The 27297-nt window shown below is 37.6% G+C and overlaps 1 protein-coding gene across 1 annotated transcript in view; it reads right to left on the reverse strand.

Moving 5' to 3' along the window:
- ZDHHC17 (zinc finger DHHC-type palmitoyltransferase 17) overlaps positions 1–27297 on the reverse strand; it is a 119232-nt gene that overhangs the window by 8927 nt on the left and 83008 nt on the right. The window contains exons 11-15 of the mRNA XM_067559908.1: positions 20487–20611; positions 15384–15446; positions 9781–9874; positions 4676–4759; positions 4115–4272 (exon numbers count right to left, since the gene is read on the reverse strand). Coding sequence (XP_067416009.1) covers positions 4115–4272; positions 4676–4759; positions 9781–9874; positions 15384–15446; positions 20487–20611 — 524 coding nt within the window. The remainder of the gene's footprint in view (positions 1–4114; positions 4273–4675; positions 4760–9780; positions 9875–15383; positions 15447–20486; positions 20612–27297) is intronic.

Consider the following 27297-nt stretch of genomic DNA (forward strand, 5'->3'; position numbering starts at 1 on the left):
TGAAGAAAGATTGATGCCCAATAATGTTTTGTTTTAGTGCGTTCACTCAATCGATTCTCACCTAACCCGTGAGGCTGTCAAATTTGTGTTTCGTAGAATAATGCCGCTTGATGTTGTATTCCTTGAAAATGGCTCTTTTCTCTAAACATCTCAGACAAAATATGCCCCTGTTGTGCTCAATAACAAAAAAATCATTGGTCCAAGACCCTTTGAAGGCTCGACATTGAGTATCAATTTTTCTTTTCTTGCCTCTAATCATGGGAGCTGCCATCTTTTTTTTGATAAGTATCAAGATGCTGTACAGAGAGCAAGTTAGCAGAGAAATGCCAGTAAAGATACTTAATAACTAAGCACGATCCTAGCTAGAGCTACACACAGTAATAGCTCAGAGATGCTAGTGTAGTAGCAATACACTAGCCAGCACTACCCTAGAATAGTAATACACTACACTCACTGTGGTGATCTCTGCCCCCTCAGGATGCTGCTGCTGCGTCTATCTGTCCGGCTCGGGGATGGAGTGGAGGGGCTGCTGCTGCCACCACCAGCCAGCTCGGGGCTGGAGGGGAGGAGTGACTGCACCCTCCCCCCACCTTGGCTGGCTCAGGGCTGGAGGGGAGGGGCTGCTGCTGCCCCCACCAGCCGGCTCGGGGCTGGAAGGAGGGGGCTGCTGCTGCTCCCTGGCAGGCCGGATAGCAGCCTTTGGTGGGCTGGATTCTGGCCTGCAGGTGTGGGTTGTACAACCCAGCTCTAAATTATCGTTACAGGCAAGAAGGAAAAAACTGAGATGCCTTGGAGAATCACTCTTATGAACTCTATCCATTGAACAGAGGACAGAGTTGATTTTTGCTCATTCACGAGCAGGCCCAGATGTTGACAGGTGTATCTCATGAGATTGAGACTGTGCTGGACCTGAATCTGTGACTTGCCCTTTATGAGTCAGTTGTCAAGGTATGGGTAAATTTGCACACTTCAACATCTCTGCCATATATTTTGTGAAAACCCTTGGGGCAGACAAGAGGTCGAAGGGCACTGCCATGAATTGGTGGTGTCATTGGCCAACCACAAACCAGAAGAATCTCCAGTGGCCTTGGAAAATGGAAATATGCATCCTTTAAGTCGAGGAGGATGATGGCAATACTGGGGAAGGGAATGGCACCTTCTCCTCTTCAAAAGGAGCCCTCTCTGACTCCAGGTCCCATGGTTTGGGGCCGGTATCATATCCCAAGTCTAGGTCCTGCACTGGGCAGGTCGGTGTTGTGGATCGTTTTCCGGATGCAGCTGTGGAAGACTGGAGTGAGTAGGGTCTTGATGCCAAAGGATCCTCTATGGGTTCCAGTATGGCCACTGGACAGACCATTGTCCTTGAGGCCAGGCACCCGCTGCCAGGCCGGCACTGAAAGGTAGTCTGTCTACTGATCTGCATTTTTGAGGCTGATGACTGGGCTCTCCCTCCAACTCCGAGGAGGCTGATGGTGAAGCCAATGGTGGCTCCTCCTGTCGGCTGCAGTGCAGAATTAGGGAGAAGTGCCGGGGAGATGGTGACTGGCGACAGGATTCCCTTGAGGGTGCCGCATTGGAGGGGAGTGTGCTGAGATGGTGGCGTGCAATGAGGTGTCGGGCCACGTAGTACTGGGGATTGATGCCAGGGGTCCGGCAACTGTCGCCATGCTACTGGTGACCGGTGCCGCAAGGGCAATGACTGGTATGAGAGAAACCAAAACTGGCAATATGTAGCCAGTGAGTCTTTCCTCCAGGTTGGACACTGGGAGTGCAGTGCCGGGGACCAGGGTTGAGGTGGCGGAGACCTTCATCCTAGTGCCAGCCAATTTGGCTGAGGTGTTGTGGACCAGTGCCGAGATGGGGAACCGCACCGTCCACTGTGGCATGCTCACTGGAGGTTTATCCCTGGAGACGGGAGCCTGCACTGGCTCCGGTGCCAAGGGCAAGGCCAGCAGAGTGGGGGCACTGGGAGGGCCATCAAATCCCTGGCTGCTTGAAAGGCCAGTGGCATTGAGGACACCGTTAGATGGAAGGGCCCCCTTCTGCTCCCAGGAGTTGGGGGTGGCTCCCTCAAAGGGCTTTCAGCCCTGGGAGGAGAGGCTGGCTCCAGCCATTCTGGAGCAGGTGACTGGCCAGACACGGGCCCTTTGCCCCAACCCCGCTTTCTTATCCCTCTTTAGCTTGGGGGAACAGCCTTGATCACTGCACTGCTTCTTTTGCCGCTTCTTCAGCGCCAGGGAAAGCAAAAAACGTCGAGAAGGGCTCAGTGCCGGCAGGGCACTCTGTACCGATGCTGCAGTACTTGGAGCCGCAACCAAGCAGGAGGGTTCTGGGGCTGATCTGAGTGCCACCTTCATTAATAGAGCTTTCAGGCAAATGTCCTTATCTTCCTTAGTCTGTGGCCTGAAGCCTTTGCATATCTTGCACTTATCCTCACGTATGTTTCCCCTTTAAACAACTGTCGTGAGGGTCATTAAGTGGGAAGGGATTGTGGCAAATAGAACACGGTTTGAAGCCCGTTGACTGGGGCATGCCTTGTCACTGGGCAAACGTCCAACGGGACCACTATTTCTAACTTACTAACTAACCAACTAACAAACTATTTATAAGAACTGTTAACATCTATCTATGAAAGAACCACTAGGCCTTTGCGAACACAAGAGAGAAAATCATTCCAACAACTGTCACGGGCAGAAAAAAGAAACAGAGTGTGCAGGGCTGGCAGCGCCTCATATACTGCTGCATGAGTGCGGGGCTCTGGAGAGCACCAGAGCCAACCCTATGGATACCACTGAGGCAAAAATATCTGACAGCCGTGCACGAGGGTGTGCACACACCTAACATGGAATCGACATGAGCATGCACTCAAAGAACTGGAAATTCTGTGGCATCTTCTGCTAAACTAAGGATGAATGCTTTTATTGAATTAATTTGAAATTCAATAATACAATTAGTATAGTATTGCATCTATAATTTATTTTGATGTAAAATTAAATTTATTTTACTCCATCTCTATATTTTCCAGGCACCAGAGGTTATTTTATGACAAGGAACTGCATGGAAAAAGTTGTAAGAGGAAAAAGCTGAAGTTCAGTAAGGAAAGTTGGGGACCCCAGCACCTGGGAGAAGCCCAGTGGGTGCCAATTTATCTGGAAGCTTCTGTTAAAATTATTAGCAGTGAACAGTTACTGTTGACGTATAAGCCACTACACTGAATTTTTGGAACAGGACTATGCTGAAGCAAACTAGGTACCTTTTAGAGTATGCCAGCAGGGTCTACGTGGGCCAATTAGACCACAACATATTACAGAGCTTTACAAATCAAACCCCTCTAGAGAGATCTGCCATGCCATGTAGATAAGCCAAGCAGTCTTGAGTTCCTGATGACTGATCCACTAAAAACTGAGTGCCATGAAGGTGACAGGTGAAAGAGTATCAGCATTTGGATCTATTTGAGTGCCATTTAGAAGCACTAAGAATTTGCCACAGGCTTTATCATGTAATGTGAAATGAGGGGTACAGTTTTCAAAAGTGCTTAAGTGACTAAGAAGCCTAAGTTCCATTTTGAAAAGTGATTTAGGAAGTTAAGACTCACAAACTTAAAAGACAATGAGACTTAGGAACCTATGTGTCTAAACTGGTTTTAAAAATAAAACTTAGGTACTTTAAAAAAAATTATCCAAGGTTTCAAACCAAGAAAATGTCAGCCAAAAGTGACTGAACAAAGCCTTCTAACCTAATTCAATGACTGTCCTACCAAACTATCTTCACTTCTATGGCTGTCAAGGGAGCTACAGTACAGAGACTTCTGATCCCTTTCACTCTTACTAAAATGATCCTTTGTTCAGGTATATAAAGACCTTCATACTCTTTCCACTCCAAATGAGACTATCCCTCTTGCCTGGTGAACCCAGATTCCTTCCCTGTCCCAAATGAGACAACCCCTACGACTGACAATACAATCAGCTTTCTATTCCATCTGAGAACCTTGAGCCTTGTTTTATACCGATGTTAAGTAAACTGAAAAAGGAATATTTGATGCAACAGGAATGCTTATTTATTTTCAATATTCAGAGTGACTATAAAAAGTAACACACAAAATGCCTTTTCATACCTGATACATCTGACACATGAGTAACACAGCCACCCACATGAAATGAAACACACTATTTAGAAACATCCAAAACATCCAGGGTGAACAGGTGGCAATTTGTGTAATGTATGTCCAAAATCCATCCTTTGTGTAACTAGTCTCACAATGGATTCCCCAGTCTGGAAGCAGAAAGAGTTATGATTTAGAAATCATATAAAATCCTCAGATCAACATAACATTTAAATTTGAACTGGTCAGAAAACTGACAAACTGCAATTTTTTTTATGAAACATGGACATAATATGCAAAAAAGTTCACAATTTCCCCCTCTTTTTCTAATCTGCTGTAATTTAAATTCACAGACATGATAAATTAATGAAGGACATAGAATTATAGTATCAAAAACAATATAGAATTCTTAACTAGATATTTTTCTATTCTACAACACCTAAAGTGGACAGTTACTAAAGCACAGCTCAATTCCAACAGAAAAAAGGATTTGAAATGTAACTCTGATAGTTCCTGGTATGATGGTTTGCACTAAATGAAATGCCTAAAATAAATTAAGAAAAATTTACTCACAAGAGATACAGCCATAAATCATCCAGCAGATCATAAAAAGCAAAAAGAACAGATACCCCATGAAATAGCGATGGTTCCCTGCCCCTAAAGATGGAACAAAATAACAGGAATCAATTTCATCCGCCTTGAGAAAAGGTCAGTAATACGCTAGAGGGCTGATTTACATGGGAATTTAATTCAAATTATTCTAAGACACTGCTAATTATTTTATATGGAAATATTACTCTGTGGAAACATTAGTCTGTAAAGTCTATAGGACTTCTTAGCAGCTTGAAAATAGGCATTTTTCTCCCTTACAGTTTGCCCTTTCAATAAAGCCAACCATATTGTTTTATTTTTCTGTGTTCCTACCAAACTGTAGCTGAAATTCACATGAGCTTGTTTAATTTACAAACCTGCTTTACTGATATCAATATAGTTTTGGGAACTGAATGGTTAACAGGTGTTGCAGAGCCAGGAAGAGCTAACAAAACTGTTTTGGTATGTCTAAAAATACTGAATTACTTTTGTTTCTTGGCAACAGAATACAGGTATTTTTAATAAAAAGGATAGAAAATTAAAATCTGGATTAAAATTCACACCCTCTTTTGACAATTTAAGGTATAACACAAATTGAGAAACTGCTTGACAGAGCCAACTGAAAAGAAAATATCCAACAAAAGATGAATAGATAACCATCCAGGTAAACAAAAGGTTAAAAAAACTGGTTACAAATTAATGAATTAATCTTTAAAAAAATTCTATTTGTAACTGAATTTAAAACTGAGGGACACATACGATAACAGTATTTGATCAAAATGAAACCACTTTTGCCATGCTTTAATATACCCAACAGATGCATTTCTAATATTGTGATGCATTTATGTGTGTGTGTGTGTGTATATATATATATATATAATCATTCTGAACTTCTCAACTTCCCCTCAATTTATAGAATACATTCACTAATACAGCACTCCAATGGCCGCTAGGATGTATACTAGACACACAGACATTACACAGATAATAGGCTACAAAAGATGTGGCCCTCTGTATCTGAGCAGCATAGCACTTAATTGGTCATGTATGTCAAATGTTTTGCCTATTAAACCAAGAGCTTACTCTAAAGGCAAAAAATAATCAAGTACTTTTAACAAGTGAAATGAACAAATAAATAAGACAGAAGCCAAAAACTCAAATATACAAGTTAGACCAAGCTCCCTTCCTCCAAAATCAAACATTTTCCTTCACTTGCAAACATGTTGTAATATTGTCTTTTATAAGCAAAAAATATATGAGGAATGATGTTGGAAGTACCTCAAGTAATATGCTTTAACTTGCACGTTAGGCTTTAATTAGTTTAGTTCTATGATAAATCGTAGATCGTAGATTTATCTTACAAATTTATCATAGTACTAATCTTTTCCTTGCAATGGCCTATATGACAACCTGCTATGCACTAATGAAAGAAATTCTCCACTCAGTAACATCCATGTGACTTCAAAGACTGTAGACCAAAGTCTGTCCTTTGTTGCACCTGAACTCCACTGTCCTTGATAAAACCTGTACAACCCTAATGACAGAATGGGGTTTAAATGATTAAAATAAGAGCAGAATACGGCCCATTCATCCTTAGCAGGAGGACTGTAGAAATGGAAGTGGTGTAAACTCCAATCACTTCTATTACTTGAAACTAGAATGGATACAGCAGTGAGGAAAGTTCTGTAGAGGACAATCTTGCATTGGCAGAGGCCTGGATATTGATTTTCTGTGCTTAAAAGGGACAAGATAAAAGCATATTTTACACATATGAAATGCGTTTTTAGATTCTGGAGGAAGTGTAAGCTAATTTGTATTGTGTGGTTTGGGTTTTTTCTTCTCTTTCAGTTCTCTTTTTGACAGCATTTATACCCACCAAGGGCAAGTGTGATTTAATCAGCAATACATTTTAAGCCAATGACCAGTTAAGTGAATGCTGTTTATATGAAAAAGGCCACACTTTTTTGTCTATCATCATCGGTATGGTGATTCAGTGAGTCTTCAGTTTAATTAAAGAGATTTAACTGGGGACAGAATGTGGCCACAGCTTCTTTCACTTGAGTATCTGAAAACCAGACTTCTGTTTCAATACGCTAATAGATTTCAGACACAAAAATGATCAACAACCCTACAACCTAGTCCCATCAGTGTCATTTTTAAAGTGAAAAAACAACAGTTTTTGTGGAACATTCAACTGTGGAATATTTTAAAGTAATGCTATTATCATTAATAACAAAAAATAGGAATAAGCAGCAACTTGTTCACTTTAAAGATAAAATACATGCCAAACTTGGTTAAACAAAACAAACTATATGTGAGTTAGAGGAAAATAAAATAGCCCAACACTAAAAGAAGTTGGGTATTTAAAGCTTCCAGCGAGTGTAAATTACTGAACCAAATTTTTCAGACTGGTAAAAATACTTCTCTTCATCTTAAGATCATGTGTGGCAAGTTTTATCACAGAAGGAATTATTTTTGTAAAATATACGAGTACATGGTTTTAATTGGACATGCCCCTCCATCATATCGTCAGCAAAACTCTTGTTAACCTCTCATTTATTAAAAGGAAAACTACAAGTAAAACTGCACATCTCTTATGAAATTCTGGCTTTCCCTGTCAGTCAGGATACTTTTCCTTTTTGGTAAACACATTGTGTACACTGATTTGAGAATGAGCTCTATTTTGTTATGGTGTGCCTTGAGCCACTGACTATGAATCAAGTATCAGAGATAGAAAAGCCATGTTAGATCATCTAGATCATTATTTCTGCCAATTCAGGATTGCTCCCTATAATGTCATTTCCAGTGCTTTGTCCAGCCTACTTTTAAAAGTCTTAAAGTAGCTTTTGCCAGTTCCCTTTGCTAATTATCCCAGTCTGGGAGAATTCACTTGTAGGCATTTTATTTTATTTTATTTATGTTTCTACTGATTTCCATTTCTTAGTTTAATCCCATTACTCAGAATTACACTCTCTTGCACCACATAAACAATGCCTCTCCTTGTTTGGTGTTTATGTCCTTCAAATAACTATAGGCTGTTACTGGGCAAATTTTATCTAGCCACTGCATGGATTAAGGCTCATTGGTATTATAATACATATAATATTAACAATGTGATTATGCGCATTTGTAAATTGCTGCAAAATCACAGTTTGTAAACTGCCACAAAACTGCACTTCGTAATCTGAGATTCATTTAAAAAAATCTTTAGTTTTCAATCATTATGAATCAGAAGAAAACTTACAAAAGGTGAGCTAAGTGTCTATATGTGTCTGCACGAAACGTCTCTAAAATGGGTGAACTGCACTTTTCATCTCTGGGAGGTGTAACTAATATGTATCTACAATTTAAATGTCAACACTATTTTACTCGATCATTTTTGCAGACACTTCCAGGTAATATGCTTATTTATCACTTTTGGATGTGTATTTGGACAGAGTTCAGGGAGATAGATAGTTTCTCTCAAGAACTGATGGCACGGGGAATGATGTAATCTCTTCTCCTTCTTCCAAAAGGCTGAAGAAAATAAGAGGTATCTCCTCCCAACATCAAAAGACTTGAGTTACTCCTGGATACTATAGTAAATGACTGTACAAACTTGAGAGATGGACTAGATTCCATAGTTCAGATTGATCAGATTTGATAAAGATATATTAAAAGCATTTCCAAAACCTTCTGACCTTTCTAAAGCACACTTATGTGTCACATGCTAACTGGCCTGCGTAGAAGGTTCTACTCTTTGGGTAGAGTATGGGGCTATGCAGGCAGTGTAATTCTCTACAACAGAACAAAAATCTAGTGTACCACAGAGGAGACAGAGACTTGTAGTCTTAGTTTTATCAAGCAATGCAATGCATATTTAATTTTTCATTATAATTAACTCTGTTTCCCTCTTAGTTAATTTTATTCCTGTTCTCTGAATTCCCTCTAATTTGTCCATATTTGGCGGCACTGGAGATGCCAAAAGCTGAATGCAATATTACAGGTTTGACATCAGAAGAACTGTAAAGAAAAGGATTATCAATTCCTTGTATATGGAGCCTCAAACACATTAGTTTATCTGGCTGCTCCTATTTAATCCATTGTCTACTCTCATCCATATTTTTCAAGACTATTGCTTTTCAAATGTTTTTCCCCATGAAATATCCGAGTTTTTGATTATTTTCCTAAGATATCTTAATATTTAGAATTCAAAAGTAGAGAATTCAATTATATGGGAAGCCATCTTGAATCTCCTGACACATAGCAAAGAAGTAATTGAACACTTAGCTACAGTTCCCTAATGTAAATACTCATTGTGAATTTTCTTGTTATCCAGACTTTAGTCTCCTAGTACCCCATGCTTCATCTCATATATACATTAAAGAGACTAGTCACTGTTGTAGTCAGTATATGCACTCTTTTGTTTTTGTAGGAAATGAAAAAGCTGCTGTATTGATAATTTGCATAAAATGTCATTGATTATTTGCATTAGAATTTGTATTTGACAAAACCATACTGACATATTGCTTATGTGGTGTTATAATTATTGCTGAAATAAAATGTTTAAAAATTAATAGGGGTGAAAGCAATTTACTTTAGACTTGTCTACACAGAGCAGAAATGTGCACTAGAGGGATTTACTTTCTAAAGCACACTTACGTGTCACATGCTAACTGGTCTGCGTAGAGCCTGTTGGCACAAACTTTTTAGTTCATGGGTGCATGACACGTTGGTGTGCTTTACAAATCACACCCTTCTGGTGCACATTACTGCTCCACGTAGAGAAGCCCTTAGAAACAAAGCTTTAAATACTTATATATGGATTGGTAAGAGAGGAGAACCGTGAGTAATGCAATGAATCAGAATAAAAGAAAATTTTGGCTGAACATCAAGATGCTTTTGGTGATATTCAAGACCTAGAATAGTCTTTCCAAAGAAACTGTCAGAAACCACCTCAATGTGGTCATTTAAAACAAGAATTTACAAAGCACAGAGGAATATACTCTAGGGAATAATCCTGCAATGAGAAACGGGGAACAAACTGACCTAACTGTATTTTTTTGCCTCTCTATTTGTCAAGATTCCATATTTGAGCAACCACTTACCTACACAGTTACCCACCCATGGGCAGTGGTGATCAAACTTTGCTATACATCGATTGCACACGCCACAATGTTTGGACCTCACTGGCTTCCGTATCTGTTTGACAGATATTTATTGACATATTATAACTAGCTTTATAGCAAAGTGAAAGGAAATTATACTTGTGAAAAAAAACAAATGAATTTTAATGCATATTAAAATACTTTGCTGCTGTTAATCCCTAAGCTCAAGGTCAACAGGAATTAAACAATCAGTGTCTTGAAATTTCATCATATATCAGCTATGATATGTTTGTTACAAAAATCTAAAATATTTTCCCTTAAATAAAAATTTTCTATAATAAAAAGGATCAAATATTTATTTCTCTTTCCATCCACTAAATCCTCTAGATATCAGAGTTTTGAGTGCAGACTTGTTTCATTTCAGCTATTTAATATTGACAAGAGTATCACAATTATGACTGAGAGGATTCCTTGGGGATTATTCATAAATAAACCCTAATATAAACAGAACACTGTAATGAAGCCTATTTACCAAAGACAAGAATATGAATTTAAACAGAATTTTCAATGGGACTTGTGCTCTAAAGTTCATTTTGACAATTTTGAAAACCATTCCCAAACTGAATACATTTTGTAAATTAAATACAAAATGGTTTTGACGAAAAACCAAGAACAAAATATATGAACAGACCTTTAAATTACAATACATTTAAACTTTAAAACTAAGTATTTAAAAAGCTTTATATTTTTACTTATCCCTTTAAATCTAAATTTAAAGCTCTGTGTTTATTATACAAAAATTAATGACACCATAAACATTATTAAAAAGTATTTCCATTAGGTGTTTGTCATGTTATTAATTCTTGCATAGGAAACAGAATGCATATTTCAGGTCTCAGAAATTATTTTTAAACAGGGTTTCAAAATGTAAATGTAACTTGCAAGACTAAGAAATTAATTCATAGACAATTAGGACATGATAATTTCAGGATTTAGAGAAACTTTTTCCAGTTAACCTGGAAAATATATAGACAGTTTTGATGCAAAACAAAAGGTACTTCTTTTTCAGGCTCATGTCATTTAGACCAAAGTTTGTTCTAGCACATTTTAAGATGAAATATTTCAGTTTTGAAAGGCTTTGTGAAGTTTTCTTATCTTGTAAGAGCTGTCCTCAAATAGATTTTATTTTACATAGGTCCTGAAACAACTAATCTGCAATGCATATACCCAGAGGGGCTTTCCTTTGTATGGTAGAAGGGAGTATAAAACAAGAAACTCTCACAGTAACTAATTCAGATTTTGGGTGTTGCCTATACAGATCAACAAAAGACCCTTCTGACTAAATGATGTGTATGTAGACAGACAGACATGTATATATGTAGGTACATTATGTTATATCAGAAAAATCAATGAAAGTACTTCATAAAACCTCTGCAAGTATTAATTTTTTTAAAAACAATTAAAATTCTCATAATTTCAGCAGAAAAAAAACTACACATTTTGTTAAACCTGCAAAGGTAATTCTGAGTCAAAATGAAATGTTTACTGCAAATAATAATAATTAAAAAACATCACAGAATACGAAGGTGCATACACATTTCTCCACAAACTTTTCTTTTTTACAATATAAAACTTCTTCATCCAGGATACTTGGGAAAAACTGAAAGTTTGTTCAAAATGTAACAGTTTTGCTAGATAGCCTGAAGTTGCTGTAAGGATAAAACAACTAATCAGATCCATTTAGTTCAATAATCCTTTTTATAAAAAGCTATTGTTATTTGTCAAAACTTTGCAGCTTCTCACAACATGTCCTTTAAAAATGCCAGAGAGAGCCACTTTGATCATCTAGTCTGACCTACTGTATAACACAGGCTATAGCACTTCCCCACTCTCGTAACTCTTCTCTCAACCCTCTCCAATTTATCAACATCCTTCTTAACTTGTGGGCACCAGAATCAGACACAGTATTCCAGCACGGGTAGCAAAAGAGCCAAATACGGAGGTAAAACCACCTCTCTACTCCTACTCAAGATTCCAGTCTCCTTTGACCACAGCATCACTGGAAGCTCACATTCAGCTGATTATGCACCATGACCCCCATATCTTTTTCAGAGTCTCTGCTTCTCAGGATAGTCTCCCCAATTCTGTAAGTATTCTTTGCATTCTTTGCTCCTAGCTGTATACATTTACATTTACCATATTAAAACACAGTTTGTTTGCACCCAGATTACCAAATGATCCAGATCACTCTTCATTATTTACAACTCCCCCAGTTTTTGTATCATCTGCCTAAATAGGGATTTGGATGCCCAACATTGAGGCAACCAACTTTGAACAGGTTGCCAGTTGTACTAACATAGACCCATGTTAGGCCTAAGCAGGCTACGGTTTTAAACTGAGTTTGGATTTTTAACATGAGTGATAAGACTGAAACATGTAAAAGTATGAGATCATGAGAAACACAAATAATTTGTGTTAATCTTGGAGTGACCCTTAAAAATACTAGTATTATCTCATTTAAGGCTTGTGTTGAGGTAATTGAAATAAAGAAAATATGATTAATGGGGCACCAGGTGCAGTAAATAATTGGTTTGTTTAGTTTAGTATAAAGAAATGTGTAGTTTGGTAGTCTGAGAGAAATACCACCAAATGAGATAAGAAGCAAACCTTGAAGAAAGAGGCCCAGTCATTAATCTTGTCTTGAGCAGGGCAGAGGACAAGGTTCAAACTTAGCTGCTTCATCTGGCATTAGCTAAGATCCGACAACAGACAATGACATCACCTGTTTGTTATAGTGTGTATAAAAAAAGGAAGGTTTTCTAGGGGTTCTTTATCAGTGCCTTTCCTTACCCCTCTGGAGTCATGCCATGATGAGAAAGTCCCTCCCATGCCTGATCCTGTTGAGAGAATTTTGGCCAGTACTTATAACTGTATTGTTGTTGGGTATGTAATATAAGTGTATATGGCTATGCTTGTACATTAGTGGTAATTGTCACTATGTGGCCACTGAATTGATAAAGGAAAGCTTTTGTGGAAACTGAGTTGGGTTAAATCTTAATAAACTTAAGAAAAAAATTTCCAACACCAGTAAAACAATTTTGCATGTTCTTGGATCTTAATTTGCTTTTTCCATGCCAATGCCACATAACAGACTGCCATAAAGGACATCATGCAGTTGTCCCCTCTGTCAGCACTAGGTAGGCAGCAGGCCTTTTGTTATGAGGCAGATAGCTCCTACTCCCAACTGCATGGGACTTTAGGTAACAACATGGGTTCTGCAGCTCAGACAGAACCATTACTATTAAAATGGGGTTAAGATTATTAGTTAAGAGATTTCTCTTAATAGCAGCAAAAGGCCATCACTTGGCCATTTGGATTAATAAAATTGTACTGTAGGCGTGCATCTTTAAGAAGTGGTGACCATTTTTTTAAAAGTTGGTATTTTATTACTAGTATTCCATCTCATTGAAAACATGAGTGTTCTGTTAGTAGCCTTATAGTCTTTTATATTTGCTAATCACATTTTAAAAGGAATGTACATGTAACGTTTTTTTGTGGATCTGGATAGCTGACCTTGTTTTCTCGAAGCTCATGTCCATTTTAAAATGTTTTGTGCTGTGAAAATTATTTTTTCTTTTTAAGATTACAGCTAAATTAAAATAGTACAGCTCACTTCTGAAAGAAAGTATTTTCACTTTCTAAAGGAAATAATTTTAGTTTTGCCAATGCCAGACAGCATGCTGTAAAAAAATTGACACATCCATGTAAAAATTACTGAGATCCTAGAAACGTTTTTAAAAAAGGATTGAATAGCACATTTAAAAACTGTGTAAAATTAGTTATCCAATTCTCTTTTTTAATACAATATTTCACACACATTTCCCTTAACCCCGTGTCCTCTCTAGTAAGCCTTAACAACAATCTGAAAGTCCTAGAAATGTGAAGAGCTAGGAATGTTCACTAGTTTTTCAAAACTGAAGCAGTTACAGTTGGTTTCATTTGGTCTGATTTAGATATGCTTAATGTTAAACTAATGCATTCGCAGAAGTACAGGATTTAGTCCAAATTCCCAAGTTTAATTCACTTTTTTTCCTAATAAACATGCTCTGATCCTGCAACTAAGAATGTGGAGATGTACTGCTGAGCCTGTGTGGAGGTAACTGACTTCAAGAAAGCATGGATGCAGCAGTCTATTTGCACACTATCAGTTGCAGGACTGGGGTCAAAGCTGGAAAGACTCAGTCCACATGGTGTTATTCATCACAGTTTTTCCTCCCACGCCATTCCTTGATTTTACCTGTTGATATGTAAGCTATCATTTGATCTATGGAAATAACTAATACCTTACTAATGAGAAAAACAACTTTACCTTATACAAAAGCATAATTAAAAGTTGTCTTTTTTATTGTCAGATAATTATCTGAGATAAAATGGTCCTCAGACTGACTGACTGCATAAATGATTGTACCTCAGATGGAATCTGCTAATCAAAGCACTCCTCTAATACTGTTGATTAAAAAGTATGCTCTTCCAAATTGTCGTCAAAACACGAAAGGTTTAAAAATGTACAGGAATCAAGAAAACAATAATGCTTATAAAGTCATCTGCGAGTATGCCTGGAAGTACAAAATACATTTTTCAGTACCTTGGATTAATGGTCAAAGCTATCTCATCAGTGCATTAGCTAAACATATGAAACAATGAGATTAAAAGTTCTCAAACTAAAACCAAAAATTAGATATTATCAATCAATTTGCAGAAGTGAAAAAACTATTGAACTAAATTCTGTGGATAAATGTTTCAGCTGAAGATCATCAGAATACTGAAGAAACTATTTAACTACAATATTTATCTATAGCATTTAATTTAATTAGTTTTACTGAAATTTCACAAGTCAGTGAATTTAGGAAATGAATTTAAATATATTCTCATTACAACGGATGCATCATTGCATATCTTGAAAACTTAGTTACAAATTTTATAATCTCCCCACTTCAGATGTAGAAGTGTTCATGGACACGAACTTTATTGTTTGTACAATCTTAAATAATGTAAGCAAAAGACTAAAAGGTGGAAACACTATCAATTCAAAGAAGGAAAAATGAGTCAACCTGTACACAATATGAACAAGCAAGACAGATGTGAGTCAATGAGATCAAATATTGGGCTAAATTCTGCTCTAATTTACATCAATCGGTACAATCATATTTACTTCAGAATGGTTGCACATGAATAGCAGAATTTCACCCCACAATCTTCATAATATGTAGCATGCTAAGAAAATAACTGTTTACTTGGTAAAGACACTTAGATTCTGGCATTGATACCATTAAATTCTCTGCATAAAATCAAATTATTTCCCCTTGACATTACCATCATTCTTGTGAACAGACACACTTGAGTTTTTTGGAAAACACTGTTCTGATGTAAAGTTTTTAAAATAATCTCCATCTGTAGAATAGCATGGTGAAAAGGGGGAATCTCATTTACTAACTATATAAATATCCAGTTTTGCCCAGCACTCTTACAACCCCCCCATAATACTGATATTCACATTTCAATTAAACCGAAACAAAAATAAATAAAAATAAAAAGCATACTACCAAACAGGTACTGCAGAATATACTGAGGTCCAGACTTCCTGTCTCTGCAAGTTCAACTATTGTCTTCAGAAGAAACAAATAAGAAATAATTAGTATTTAAACTTTTAAAACACATGTCCATCTAATTTCCAACATTAAATTATTTCTGTGTTTCATATTCAGACCATCTCAGGCTTTGCCTACACACAGAATCTGTATTAATATAATTTAAATACATTTAAAACCTATTTAGTTAAACTGGTGCAAAACCCTATGTAGACGCTTATTTCCAGTTAGAAGTGGCTTCTTTAGTTTACCTTAAATCTATTCTTAGTGGAGTGAAGCTAAATAGATATAAAGCAGGTTCAGATTGACTTAGAACATCCACACAGAATTTAGCACACAGGTTTAACTAAATTGATTTTAAATCACACATTTAAACTCAAACTACTTTGCATTTTGATAAATGCTCACAGATTACCTTCCAGTAAGGACCCAGCAGTCAAGAAGTAGAAATTTAAGTTCAGGGGTACACAGTCCAAAGTCTCAACTCTGCAATTACCTAGTTTATAGAATGTTCATCTTTTAACCACAAAAGCAGTAACAACAGCCAAACCTCCAACCCACTATGGATCATGCTATGCTCATGGATCAAGTGATATACAATGGTGGATTTCAGTTACAACATCCCACTCTCCTTATATTAAATTAGATGCCTTCATTTTATGTGCCCTTCCAGTATCTATTTTGTTATTGGAATAGTGGTGACTTATTACTCTAGAAAATGAAAGCAGTCTGCATTTTCAACAATCTTTGAATTTCAGCAGCTGAAGATAATGCCACAAGAGACTTTTATATAAAGTCTGCAGTGTCTGGAAAATATATATTCACAGATTTCAAAGGAATTGTCTTGAAAATGTCTTTTGCCAAAGCTACTTTTCATGGCCCAGGAAGAAGATACTCTGATTAGCATGAATAGCCAAGGAATAAAATTAAAGACAAATAGGCTTGTCTAATGTGTACCTTCAGCCTTAGTACATGAGATATATTTTAACCATAGTTCTGGGTTTTAAATGCCCTGTCAAGTTGGTGTCTTTGGATCCATATGATTTTAACTCCCTCATCACCGCTCCTGGTTAGAAAAGGAGCAGAATGGTACTTATGACCATTTTGTCAGTGTAGCAAGCCACACAAAGATAGTATACAAGAAAGCTTTACCTTTACTTCTTGGATGAGATAATAGCCACCAAAGGGGATACCTCAATTGAAGATCCCCAAATACCTTTTCCATTCTTCCAAGACACTACATGGAGGAACTGGCAGGGGTGAATATGGAAATACACCAGACCCCTGGGCTCCTTCTCCAAAGCAGCCAGTAAAAGCTACAGTCAAAGGCTCATAGGTAAACCAGGGCCTTATAATCCTCTCTGCTGAAATCAGAGGAACCAACTATGGCACTAGGACCAGCAACCCCTCCTCGCTCCTCCAAATGGGAACCAGCTGCAGTTTCCTTCTCCCTTTACTCATTCCTCTCTCTAACAACCCCTTCCCTACGCTACACTTCAATTCCAAGTGACTCCTCCAAAAAACTAAAATTAAGCATTGTAAATAAAACAAATAGATTTAAAGCAAAACACACAGAACTAACAGGACACATGTCTATCATCACTGTGATCACTTCAGGCTGGCTTTGATACCTTCATGTATGTTTGGGAGCACTCCACAAGTAGTTCCATTGAATTCAATGGGAGTAATTGTAGAATAAAGCACTATTCAACATGAATAAAGTTATCCAAATCTGGTCCTTTGCTTACACAATACAGCATATGACTTTTACTCATCTTGAGTTTGTTTTTTGTCTTTCTAGATTGTAAACTCTTTGGGGACGGTTTTCCTGTATGTTTGTTCAGCGACTAGCACAATTTTGGCCAGATCCTGACTGGTGCCTTTGGGCACCACCATAATAAAAATAAATAAATTACTACTACTACAACTAATAAGAATTTGAATGCAATTCAGAAAGTGGGGAGTTGCCTGAACTACTTCAGATTAGCCCAGGAAGCAGAAATACACCACTGACAAGGGCAAGCATTTCAAAAGACAAAACATCTGGAAATTCTGATGTTGCTTCATGACATTTCCAGATATTAGTCTGCTGGACTGTCTTGCTTATTTGTTCTACAAGAAGGGGAATCACAAATTATATGGTTCCCCGACCTTGGTTCGCTTTAAGTTAAGTTACCAAGCAATGTGGGGAAACTACTACAATGCAAAAAGTTAAGACATTTATGTGCCCTAGAATATTAATTATGCCTGTCATTTTTATGGTGATCTATTCTAGGGTTGAATTAGTTGTAAAGTGCCAGTATCAAAAGAACCATAACACGAGCACAATGACAAAATCCTGATAGAAGAAGACTAGAAAATGGATAACTGTTGATTTAGGCTCTGATTCAGCAAAGGACTGATGCATGTGCTTAATTTGAAGTGCTTTTACCCATGAACTTCCATGGGACTCCTCTGTTAATGTGGTTTGCTGAACTGCAGCCACAAAAGAGTTTTGCTTACTATTCTAACAAATGTTAAAATCTACTTAATTATTTACTTAGATTGGAATGCCCAGCATCCAACTTGGTGGATGCACAGTAACAGAAAAGCAGTTCTGAATGTCTGAATCTGGACATTCACTAATATTAAAACAAAAAACAACTGATCTATTCTGTAAACAAAAATCATCTAACCAAATCACAACCTCTTGTCAGAGATTACTACTCTGCACATGGACAAATACATAATTCCAGGCAGCCTGATGTCATTCCACTTTGATTTGCAGTGAGTTGCCATAGCATGCTTAAGAGTGGGATTTCCAAAAGCACCTAAGTGAGTCAGGAGCACAAGTATCACTGCTTTTCAATGGGACTTGTACTCAATTTATGTAGGGGCTTTTGAAAATCTCTCCCATAATCTAATGGAAAAGGTTATTGCTGCTCTCGGTTTGGGAACTTGTGACTGCTACGTTTGATTGCTCAAAACATTTAATTTCAATAAGGGCAAGTTAGAACTGCTAACAGTAATGGGCTTGAGTCTCAGAAAATGATCCTGGTAAAAGATTATAAATGCAACTGGACATAAATTATATGCCAAGATCAATTACCCTCAAATGCCAATAAAAGCAAATCATACGTTTATCTCAACTTCAGAGCCAAAGAAGAAGCCTGACTTGTAAACAGAACTCTCAATATTGTGTCAGTAGAAACTCTAGCTTTATTGGTATAGTATATTTAAATCACAGCAACATGTAAGTTTTGTTTACTTTTAAAATAGAAATGGCAAAATCATTAAGCAAGGACAGTTAAAGTGACAGGTAGTATTAAAGACACAAGGGATGTGAGGTAATATCTTTTATTCAACCAACTTCTGTAGGTGAGAGATACAAGCGTTCAAGCTTGCACAGAGCTCTTCTTCTGGTCTGGGAAATGTACTTAAGAGTACAGATATGTACCACTTCACTTTGAATGGTCCCCTGAAATATGTATTAGCTGCTTATGCTAAACAATCTCTTCCACCTTTTAGTTAGTTGTGACATACAGGGTATGTCTACACTGCAATTAGTTGGGGCTGGTCCTGCTTTGAGCAGGGGATTGGACTAGATGACCTCCTGAGGTCCCTTCCAACCCTAATCGTCTATGATTCTATGTAATTAGACATCCGGGCTGGCCCATGCCAGCTGACTTGGGCTCGAGCTGAGGGGCTGTTTAATAGTGATATAAACGTCTGGGCTTGGGCTGCAGCCAGGGCTTTAGAACCCTGCAAGGTGGGAGGTTCTCAGAGCTTGGGATGCGGCCTGCACCCAAACATCTACAGCACAATTAAAAAGCTACTTAGCCTGAGTCCCATGAGCCTGAGTCAGCAGTGTAGACATACCCAGAGTGTCACAACTAATACAAGGCGGAACAGATTGTTTAGCATAAGTAGTTAATGCACATTGTAGGGGACCATTTAAGGTGAAGTGGCCAGTTAACATCTCTCCAGCCATAAGGGGAAAAAAGCTGGGGTGGGGGTTGTTAGTGGGTTTTCGATTGTTGTAATAAATCATAAATTCAGTCCATGATTTTTAGTGTCTAGCAAAGTTATGAATTTAAGCTTCCAGGCAGGTCTTTTGAAGGTGCTGTGCAGGTTTCCTTTGAAGATGTGGACTGAGAGGTCAGATATAGAATGATCACTTTGTGAAAAATGATCACCCACAGGTGATATAGTGCTTTTTTCTTTTATAATTTTTCTGTGTGAGTTCATTCAAGAGTGTGATTGTCTAGTATAACCCACATAGCTGCTATTAGTGCATTGTGAGGTACACCACATGTGTGATTAGCATGTATAGGAAGCACGGATCTTGAGATGTGTGTTAACTGGCCACTTCACCACGAATGGTACCTTGAAATGTTAGCTACTTATGCTAAACAAACTGTTCTACCTTGTATTTAGCAGCTGTCAATGCATTTCCCAGACCTGAAGAGCTCTATGTATGCTTGAAGGTTTGTCTCTCTCATCAATAGAAGTTAATTCAGTAAAAGATATTACCACACCCAAATTCTCTTTCTAATATCCTGGAACCACCTCGGCTATAACACTGCATACAGCTAGTATTTAGTCCCATAATTAAGTACATTAGACACTCAAGTACTACTACAATGAGTAAGATATAGGAACTGATGAAGAACAGAATAGAGAATAGATTTTTATGCTTTCATAAAGGAACATGGATTACCCAATTTATCATCGCTTTCAATCTCATCCCATCACTTTTTGAACCAAAGATTTACACACTACTAGTTCATTAAATTTAAACCGCAATTTTATTTTGTTACTTAAAACATCAGAAATGTTAAATTTAGACTTCAAGACCTCCACACTACTTGCAAATAAAAACAAGGAAATATGTAAGATTAAGGCCAAAACAACTTTTTGATATTGCTATGCTTTTGTTTCACAACAATTTACTCTTATTTCCCTGTGCTAAACTGCAAAAGTTACTCTAAACGTTTGGAAACACACACAACTCATCCTTGAAACAGGACATGGTATTTTTTTCCCCCATCATCCTAAAAAAGTCAGCAGTATTTTTACCTTTTTCTTTTGTTCTTCTGTGGCTTTAATGATTCCTGGATCTGATTTCCAGGATTTTCCGAAATTATAGAAAAGTGCAACACTATTGGCAAGGAATGGAAGATGTATAAAGAGAAAATTGAGATGTGTTTAAAGTCAAGGAATCTGAAGAAGTTCAAAATGAAAAAAAATTACAGAAAGATCATATTGGACTGTATTATTAACATCTGTCAAATCGAAATAAGATGACCAAGAATCATTTTGTTCTAAAAAGTTGCCAAAATCAACATGAAACAAACATAAAAATACTGTATCGTAAGGACTTCTATCTTACTCTATATTCTGTAGAAGTCTTTTCAAGGCAGTTTGGCTGCCTAACTTTTTATAATGATTTACACTACTAAAATATGAATTATCATAGTCCAGTTATTCCTAACTTTTCTTTGTTGTTTTTTTAATTTAAGTTTCATGCAATATTATCTCCTTAAAGTATTTCCTGATTTCACAGTAAACATCCAGAAGTTCTATTTATAAGCTGCTCATTGAACTGCTTATGTCTTCACTGTCTTAAAATTCCAGTTAAATCATCAAAAGGAATGCTTTTAGCCATATAAGGGATAGTTTAACAGGGAATGGTGTTACATGGCAGTAATCCCTCAATCTTCACTCATTTCCAAGATACTCAACTCAGAGTTTATACACTCATCTGAAAGTTCTCTCAGTGTAAAGCAAATAATTGAAAAAGCAAAACTGTTGGGGGGTTTTAGGTACTATTTGAAACATCATCCTCTTCTAAACGAAAACTCATATTTCAGACCAATGAACACCATTTTAAAATATATAATCTAACACCTATAAAATAAGAATTCTTGGTACTCCTGAAAATGTTTATAAATTCAAGTGCAATAAAACCACAAGGAATAACCACTAGTTCAAAAATGTGTTTCCTATGCGAGAATGATTTTCCACATAATATGCACAGCTTTATAGTGATTTAAATAACAAAATTAATAGATTTCCTAGTAATAGCCAATAATACACATGAAGCATAAGCACTTCTGAGGGACCCAAAAATATGGCATGTTAGTGTACCAATCCTACTAACATGTACATGAGTGACTTGACTCATGTGAGTAGTCCTACTGAATTCAGTAGTCATTGGAACTACTCATATGGGTAAAGTTTGTTATTTATGTACGTTTTTGCAGAATCAGATCCTGAATATGGATTGATATGTACAGTGATTTACATGGCTCTATGTCCTAAAATTGGTATCTGAACATTTTATGCATTGATAGTCTATGAAATATTATATAAAGGTTATAGAAAAATGAGTTTCATTTGTTTTCTTTTTTTCTTTTTTTAAATGCCATGGAAAATCAGATTTTGGAACTGCACAATGTATGGTGGATTACGAATGCTGATCCTGTTTGACACTGATATTTCAGAAGATAATCAGCAAACAAATAGCTTTATATAAATCATTCTACATAATTTGCTGGTAAATAAATCTGTATGTAATATGGACAAAAAGTACTCAAAAGGAAAACAAGAAAAATGATATGGAGTGTGATTCTTATTTATCTTACGGTGCCTTTATGCTACTCTGGCAACGAGGGGCCTAGAGCATAAATGTAAATAATGTCTCTTTATGCTGCTGGACATTGTAACTGACGGTGTGTCTAACACTGCAACGGAAGGCATAACTATGATAGCTAGAATCTAACTAACAGCTAAAAACAGCAGTCAGGAGGTGGTGGCATAGGCTGTACAGGTCTATCCAGAACCCTGGGCGCGTACTGTGTCGCTAGCCTGCTCCTGGGCCACAAAGCTCTGTCTTCACTACTATTTTTAGCCATACCCATTAGATTAAAGATAGCATAGGCATGCTTACCTGAGCTGCAATCACAGCTTTGATTGAAATGTAGATGTACCCTGAGAATTAAACCCACAGCATTTAAACTGTTTGCTGAAGTGAAGCATATTTGATTAATTCCGTATTTCTTATACCGTATTGTACTCTAAACTTCCTTGCTCTAATTCCATTTCCTAAAGGAAGAAAGTAGCTGTAGATTTGAACTGTAACTGAAAATGTTTGATACGCTAATTTTAATTTTTAACAATGTGCTCTGTATGGTAGCCTCTTAATATTTTAACTCATTACAAAGACTTGGGGCATGTCTACACTAAAAACTTAAGTCAACCTATGTTAGGTTGACTTACTGCCACCACAGTAATTATTGTGGCGGTTCATGTCCTCACCAGCAGCGCTTCCACCAATTTAAGAGGGGCAGTGTGAGGGGCTGAGAACCTGGGGGGGCAACCGTGCTTGTGGTAGGGAGCGGGGGGCCTCGGTGCAGCTGGGCTACCAGTGGGGAACAGGGAGACGGGACCCCAGCAGCAGTCCGGCTTGCAGCAGGGAGTCGGGACCCCGGGGGGCAACCAGGATGGAAGCGGGCAGCCTGGCCCCTGAGGGACAGCCTGGCTTGGAGCGGGGATCCCAGGCAGCAGTCCAGCTTGGAGTGGGGAGCAGGTGGGCTCTTTCTGGAGCCCCCCACTTGCCCTGGGCAACAGGGCGAGCTATCAGCCAGGCTTTCTTGTCAATTTCATGGCTCCAGCATGAAGGTATGAAATTAACAAGAATGACAGTCCACAGCCACTCTAAGTAACCTTCAGTGCCTACACAGACACTCCACCACCCTAACTACATCCACATAAGCCCTATGCCTCTCGTGGAGGTGGAATTGTTATGCCGGGGTAATAGTGCACTTATCAGTGGGAGCCAGGCTGTAATGTGCACACTGACATAATAAGGTCGACTTTAAGTGGCTTTATGTCAACCTAACTCTGTAGTGCAGACCAGGGCTAATTAAGCTGTTACATAACAAGCTTTTTTTCAGTAAGTTTGTAACTCACATACCCCCATGTATATCAATCTACAACATGCACAGCTGCATTTGATCTACTATGATTAAAAGTTGAGTTTAATCTTTTTACTAACTCTGTTTCTTGCTAAGTATATTTTTTTGAAATTAGCTCTTGCCAAAAATAAGTTCACTTTATTTATATAGCTTTAAAGGTTTACATTTTCTCTAATACTAATATTTTCACTGATATGTGTCACAATAAACAAAGTAGAAAAATAAGTGAAACATCTTCTATTTAAAATTCCTTAAACAGACATCTGCTATGAAACGTAAGGTACAACTGAAAAAAATTACAATTCATTCCAAATTACTAAACGTCATGTCTAGACTGCTAAAGAGAGATAGGAAGGAAGACAATTTATTTTCTGTAAAGTAAAAGGGTTTATGACCTTCAGTTCGTGACTTTAGTTTTAATCCACTCGATTAAATCTACTGTATAAAATTTGGACAATAAGTTCCTGTGACCAAGAAACTGCCCATGCACCCAGGCCCCACAGGCAGTAATCCAGAGAGAATTTTTCCTGCATGTTTCCCTCTCCCTGTGTACCATTCACTCGCACAGATGATATGGGCAGAGACTAAGGGTGCCTCTATACTACAAAATTATGTTGACCTAAATTATGGTGAAGTACAGCCACTGAAGTAATTAAATCACTTGTGCATGTCCTTGTGTTGGTGGTGTTTGTCCTCACCATAAGCACCTGTACCGATTTAACTATCCGTGAGAGCTATTGTGGGATGGCTTCTGAAAGGCAGCAACAGTCATTGTAAGCAGCCCAGTACCTACACTGACACTACACAGACCTAATTACGTTGACGTTGACCTTATACCTCTCATGGAGGTGAAGTTAAATCAGTGTAGTAGGCAAGTTGCATCAGATGTCCACCAGCAAGTGACCCGTGCCCCATGCTACAAAGGAAGGCAAAAAAAACCCAGGACCTATGCCTATCTGCCCTGGGGGGATATTCCTTCCCAACCTCAAATATGGCAATCAGTGAAGCCCTGAGCATGTGGGCAAAACTCACCAGCCAGACACCCAGAGAGAATACTCTGTAGTAGCTCCGAACCCACCCCATTTAACATCCCTTCATAGGACACTGGGCATATTTACCACTAGTAATCTAAGATCAGTCAATTGCCAAATTAGGCTGTCCCATCATACCATCCCTTCCATAAATTTATCAAGCTCAGTTAGGTCGACGTAAACTGGAAGCAAAGCACTAATGGCTAGAGCGGGACGAAATTTTTTGAATGAATAGTTTACTTATCAGAAAATGCAGTTTCAGGTCTACAAACTATTTGTGAATTCACGTCAAGTGAATAATTTTGGCTGAACCAAAGAAGTCAAAATGCTTTGGTAATGTCAAAATGAAACTTTTTCTTTTGACTTTCAGACACATTTTCACAACAAGAAGCAAAGAATTCAGAACGACGGTGTCTTCCCCCCCATAAGCATTAGCCCAATGGTTAGCGTTCTCTTATAGGAGATAGGGAGACTCAGATTCAATTCCTCCCCCTACCTGATGTGAAGAAGGGATTTAAACTTGGGATTCCCAGGGTACGTCTATACTGATGGTGGCAAAGTCACCGCCATCAGATTGATCTTTCTGGATTGACTGAGCGGGTCTACACTGACCGCTCAATCCATCAGGAAGTCAACGCAGTAAATCCACCCCCTCAAGTGGCGTTGCGCTGCATCGACGGGAACGCGGTTCCCGTTGGCACAGTACAGTGAAGACAGCATGCAGAAGAGAAGCACAGCAGTCGATGGCAGTTACGCAAGCTACTCTGCATAGCTTGCATAACTCCCGTTGACTGCTGTCAAATTTCCAGGTAAGTATAGACCAGGGCTCACATTCCCCCTAGCCATTGTGCTATAGGATATTCTGAGATGGGGCTTTTTTCAATCTCTCTTCCTGAAGCTGTTTCACCTTTTTTTAAACGTAACTTATGTGGGAGGCACCATGAACACCTCTTCTTCCCCATCTCCAGTACTGTTTGCTTGCTTTCGTCAAAATGCCTGAAAGTCTAAAATGAAAATTTTCAGGTCAGAGCAAAACATTTCCTTTTGACATTACCAGAATGTTTTGTCAAAATTTTTCATTTCGGTAACATCAAAATATTAGTTTCAACTTAATTTTTATTTTTTAAATTTCTATGCACTGAAAAATTTAACTGTTTTTGGATCAAGCTGAAACTACTTTTTTTTTTTTTTCCATTTATTTTTCAAAACTCCCATTATCTGAAAAACCCATTATCTGCCCAGCTCTAATTGTGGCCTCACTTCTTTTCAGCTCTAACCTTTTCCTCTCTCATATCCAAGTAGAGAGGAGAACGCAAATTCCTAGGTGGCTGCAAAGCTGAAGCACGATGTTGGCAGCCTCTGCAGACTTCCCACTTTTTGGCAACTTTCTCTGAAGTAAAGGGGTCCAGAAGTATTTCGGTCTTAATTTCATAGCAAAATACTAAAATCAACTTAACAAAGACACTTCTTGGTTTTCACTGTGAGAGACAAAGTAAAAAAATCCATGACCCATTTATTATCTTATTACAAATTAACACCTTTCATTGTAATTAGTAGAGCAGTTTGAATAATTATGATGGTCTCATTAAAGTGACAGAATACATAAAAGGTGATGTGAATATTTGGATAGCTAAGTTTCGTCCAAAACTGCAACTTATTTAGTGGCTTCAAATTACATACAAATTACTGCTAATTTACAACTACATATCAAGCAAAACATTGGTTAGAAATAGAGCTATGAATGGAAAAGCATATGTGTACACATATCAGTACACTCCTCCAGAGCGTTCTGAACAAATCCAATTATTCAGTAGTTCTCAAAACTACACATCCATAATTAGTAGCCTCTTTTTCCTTCTGTATGCAAGTCTTTGTTCTTTCCTTGGACTGGTCTCTATATTTTTGATTGTATCTACATGTTATTCCTTCAGTTTGTAAAGTTTTCTAAAAATCTACAATCATCTTTTCTGTTCAACTATCAGCATAAACTAGCAAACTAGAAGAAAATTGGGATTTTCAAAAGCACGAAAGGGAGTTAGAGGCTTAACTCCCACTGAAAGTGAATGAAAGTTGGGCATCTAATTCCCTTAGCTGTTTTTCAAAATTCCACATTTGGTCATTATAACACCAGAGGATATCAAAGTTGTAGAAAGGTTAATAAAACTGATATAATGTAGTCATTTTTTAATTTGAATAGTGATTGTCATTGATTTGTTTGATTTTTTTTTTTTTTTTTAAACTTTAGATATAAATTTACCAGTAAAAGTTGGATTCGAAAGGCAGGTCAGCAGTATAAACAAAAAAAAGGATTTTTCAAATCAGCATTTCTTGAAATTAACTTCATGTTGTTCCTAATTCTTTCACAATGGTGAAGCCAGGCAGACTGTTGTAGTAGGATGCACACATGAAGTGTGAGGTTAATAAATACAGCAAAACACCTTGAAAATGAAACTTATCTGTGTTGTTCTGATGCCAAATAGCACTACTTTCAATTTTTGGCAAATAAGTGCCCAAATGCAGAACCCTTAGACATTGATGATGAACTAAATCATCTCAAATTTATTTTCCTCCCCTTACAGGTTTTCTTTTGGTTTTTCTTTAGTTGTTTACTTGTTAGAGCTTTACTTGGGAATTACATGCTGAGTAATAACATTCACTGGCAAATAAAAGCAGTAAACACAAGAAATTAGATAGTATTATATGGATTTTTAAAAAGTGAAAGTTGCAGATCATTTAACTGTCATTTTGACATTTTAAGGTAAGTGCCCATAAGCCTTTGCAACAACCTCATTGTATTCAAAAGTGACTCTGTAAAAACTAAATTACTATCAGTATTTTTTCATTAGGGATGACTGTTTCATGACAAGTTAGTTGAGAGAC

Source organism: Emydura macquarii, unplaced genomic scaffold (assembly GCF_026122565.2).
Source record: "Emydura macquarii macquarii isolate MOO-44397 ecotype Brisbane River unplaced genomic scaffold, CSIRO-AGI_Emac_v2 contig_2205, whole genome shotgun sequence".
In the NCBI taxonomy this organism is placed as follows: Eukaryota; Metazoa; Chordata; order Testudines; family Chelidae; genus Emydura; species Emydura macquarii.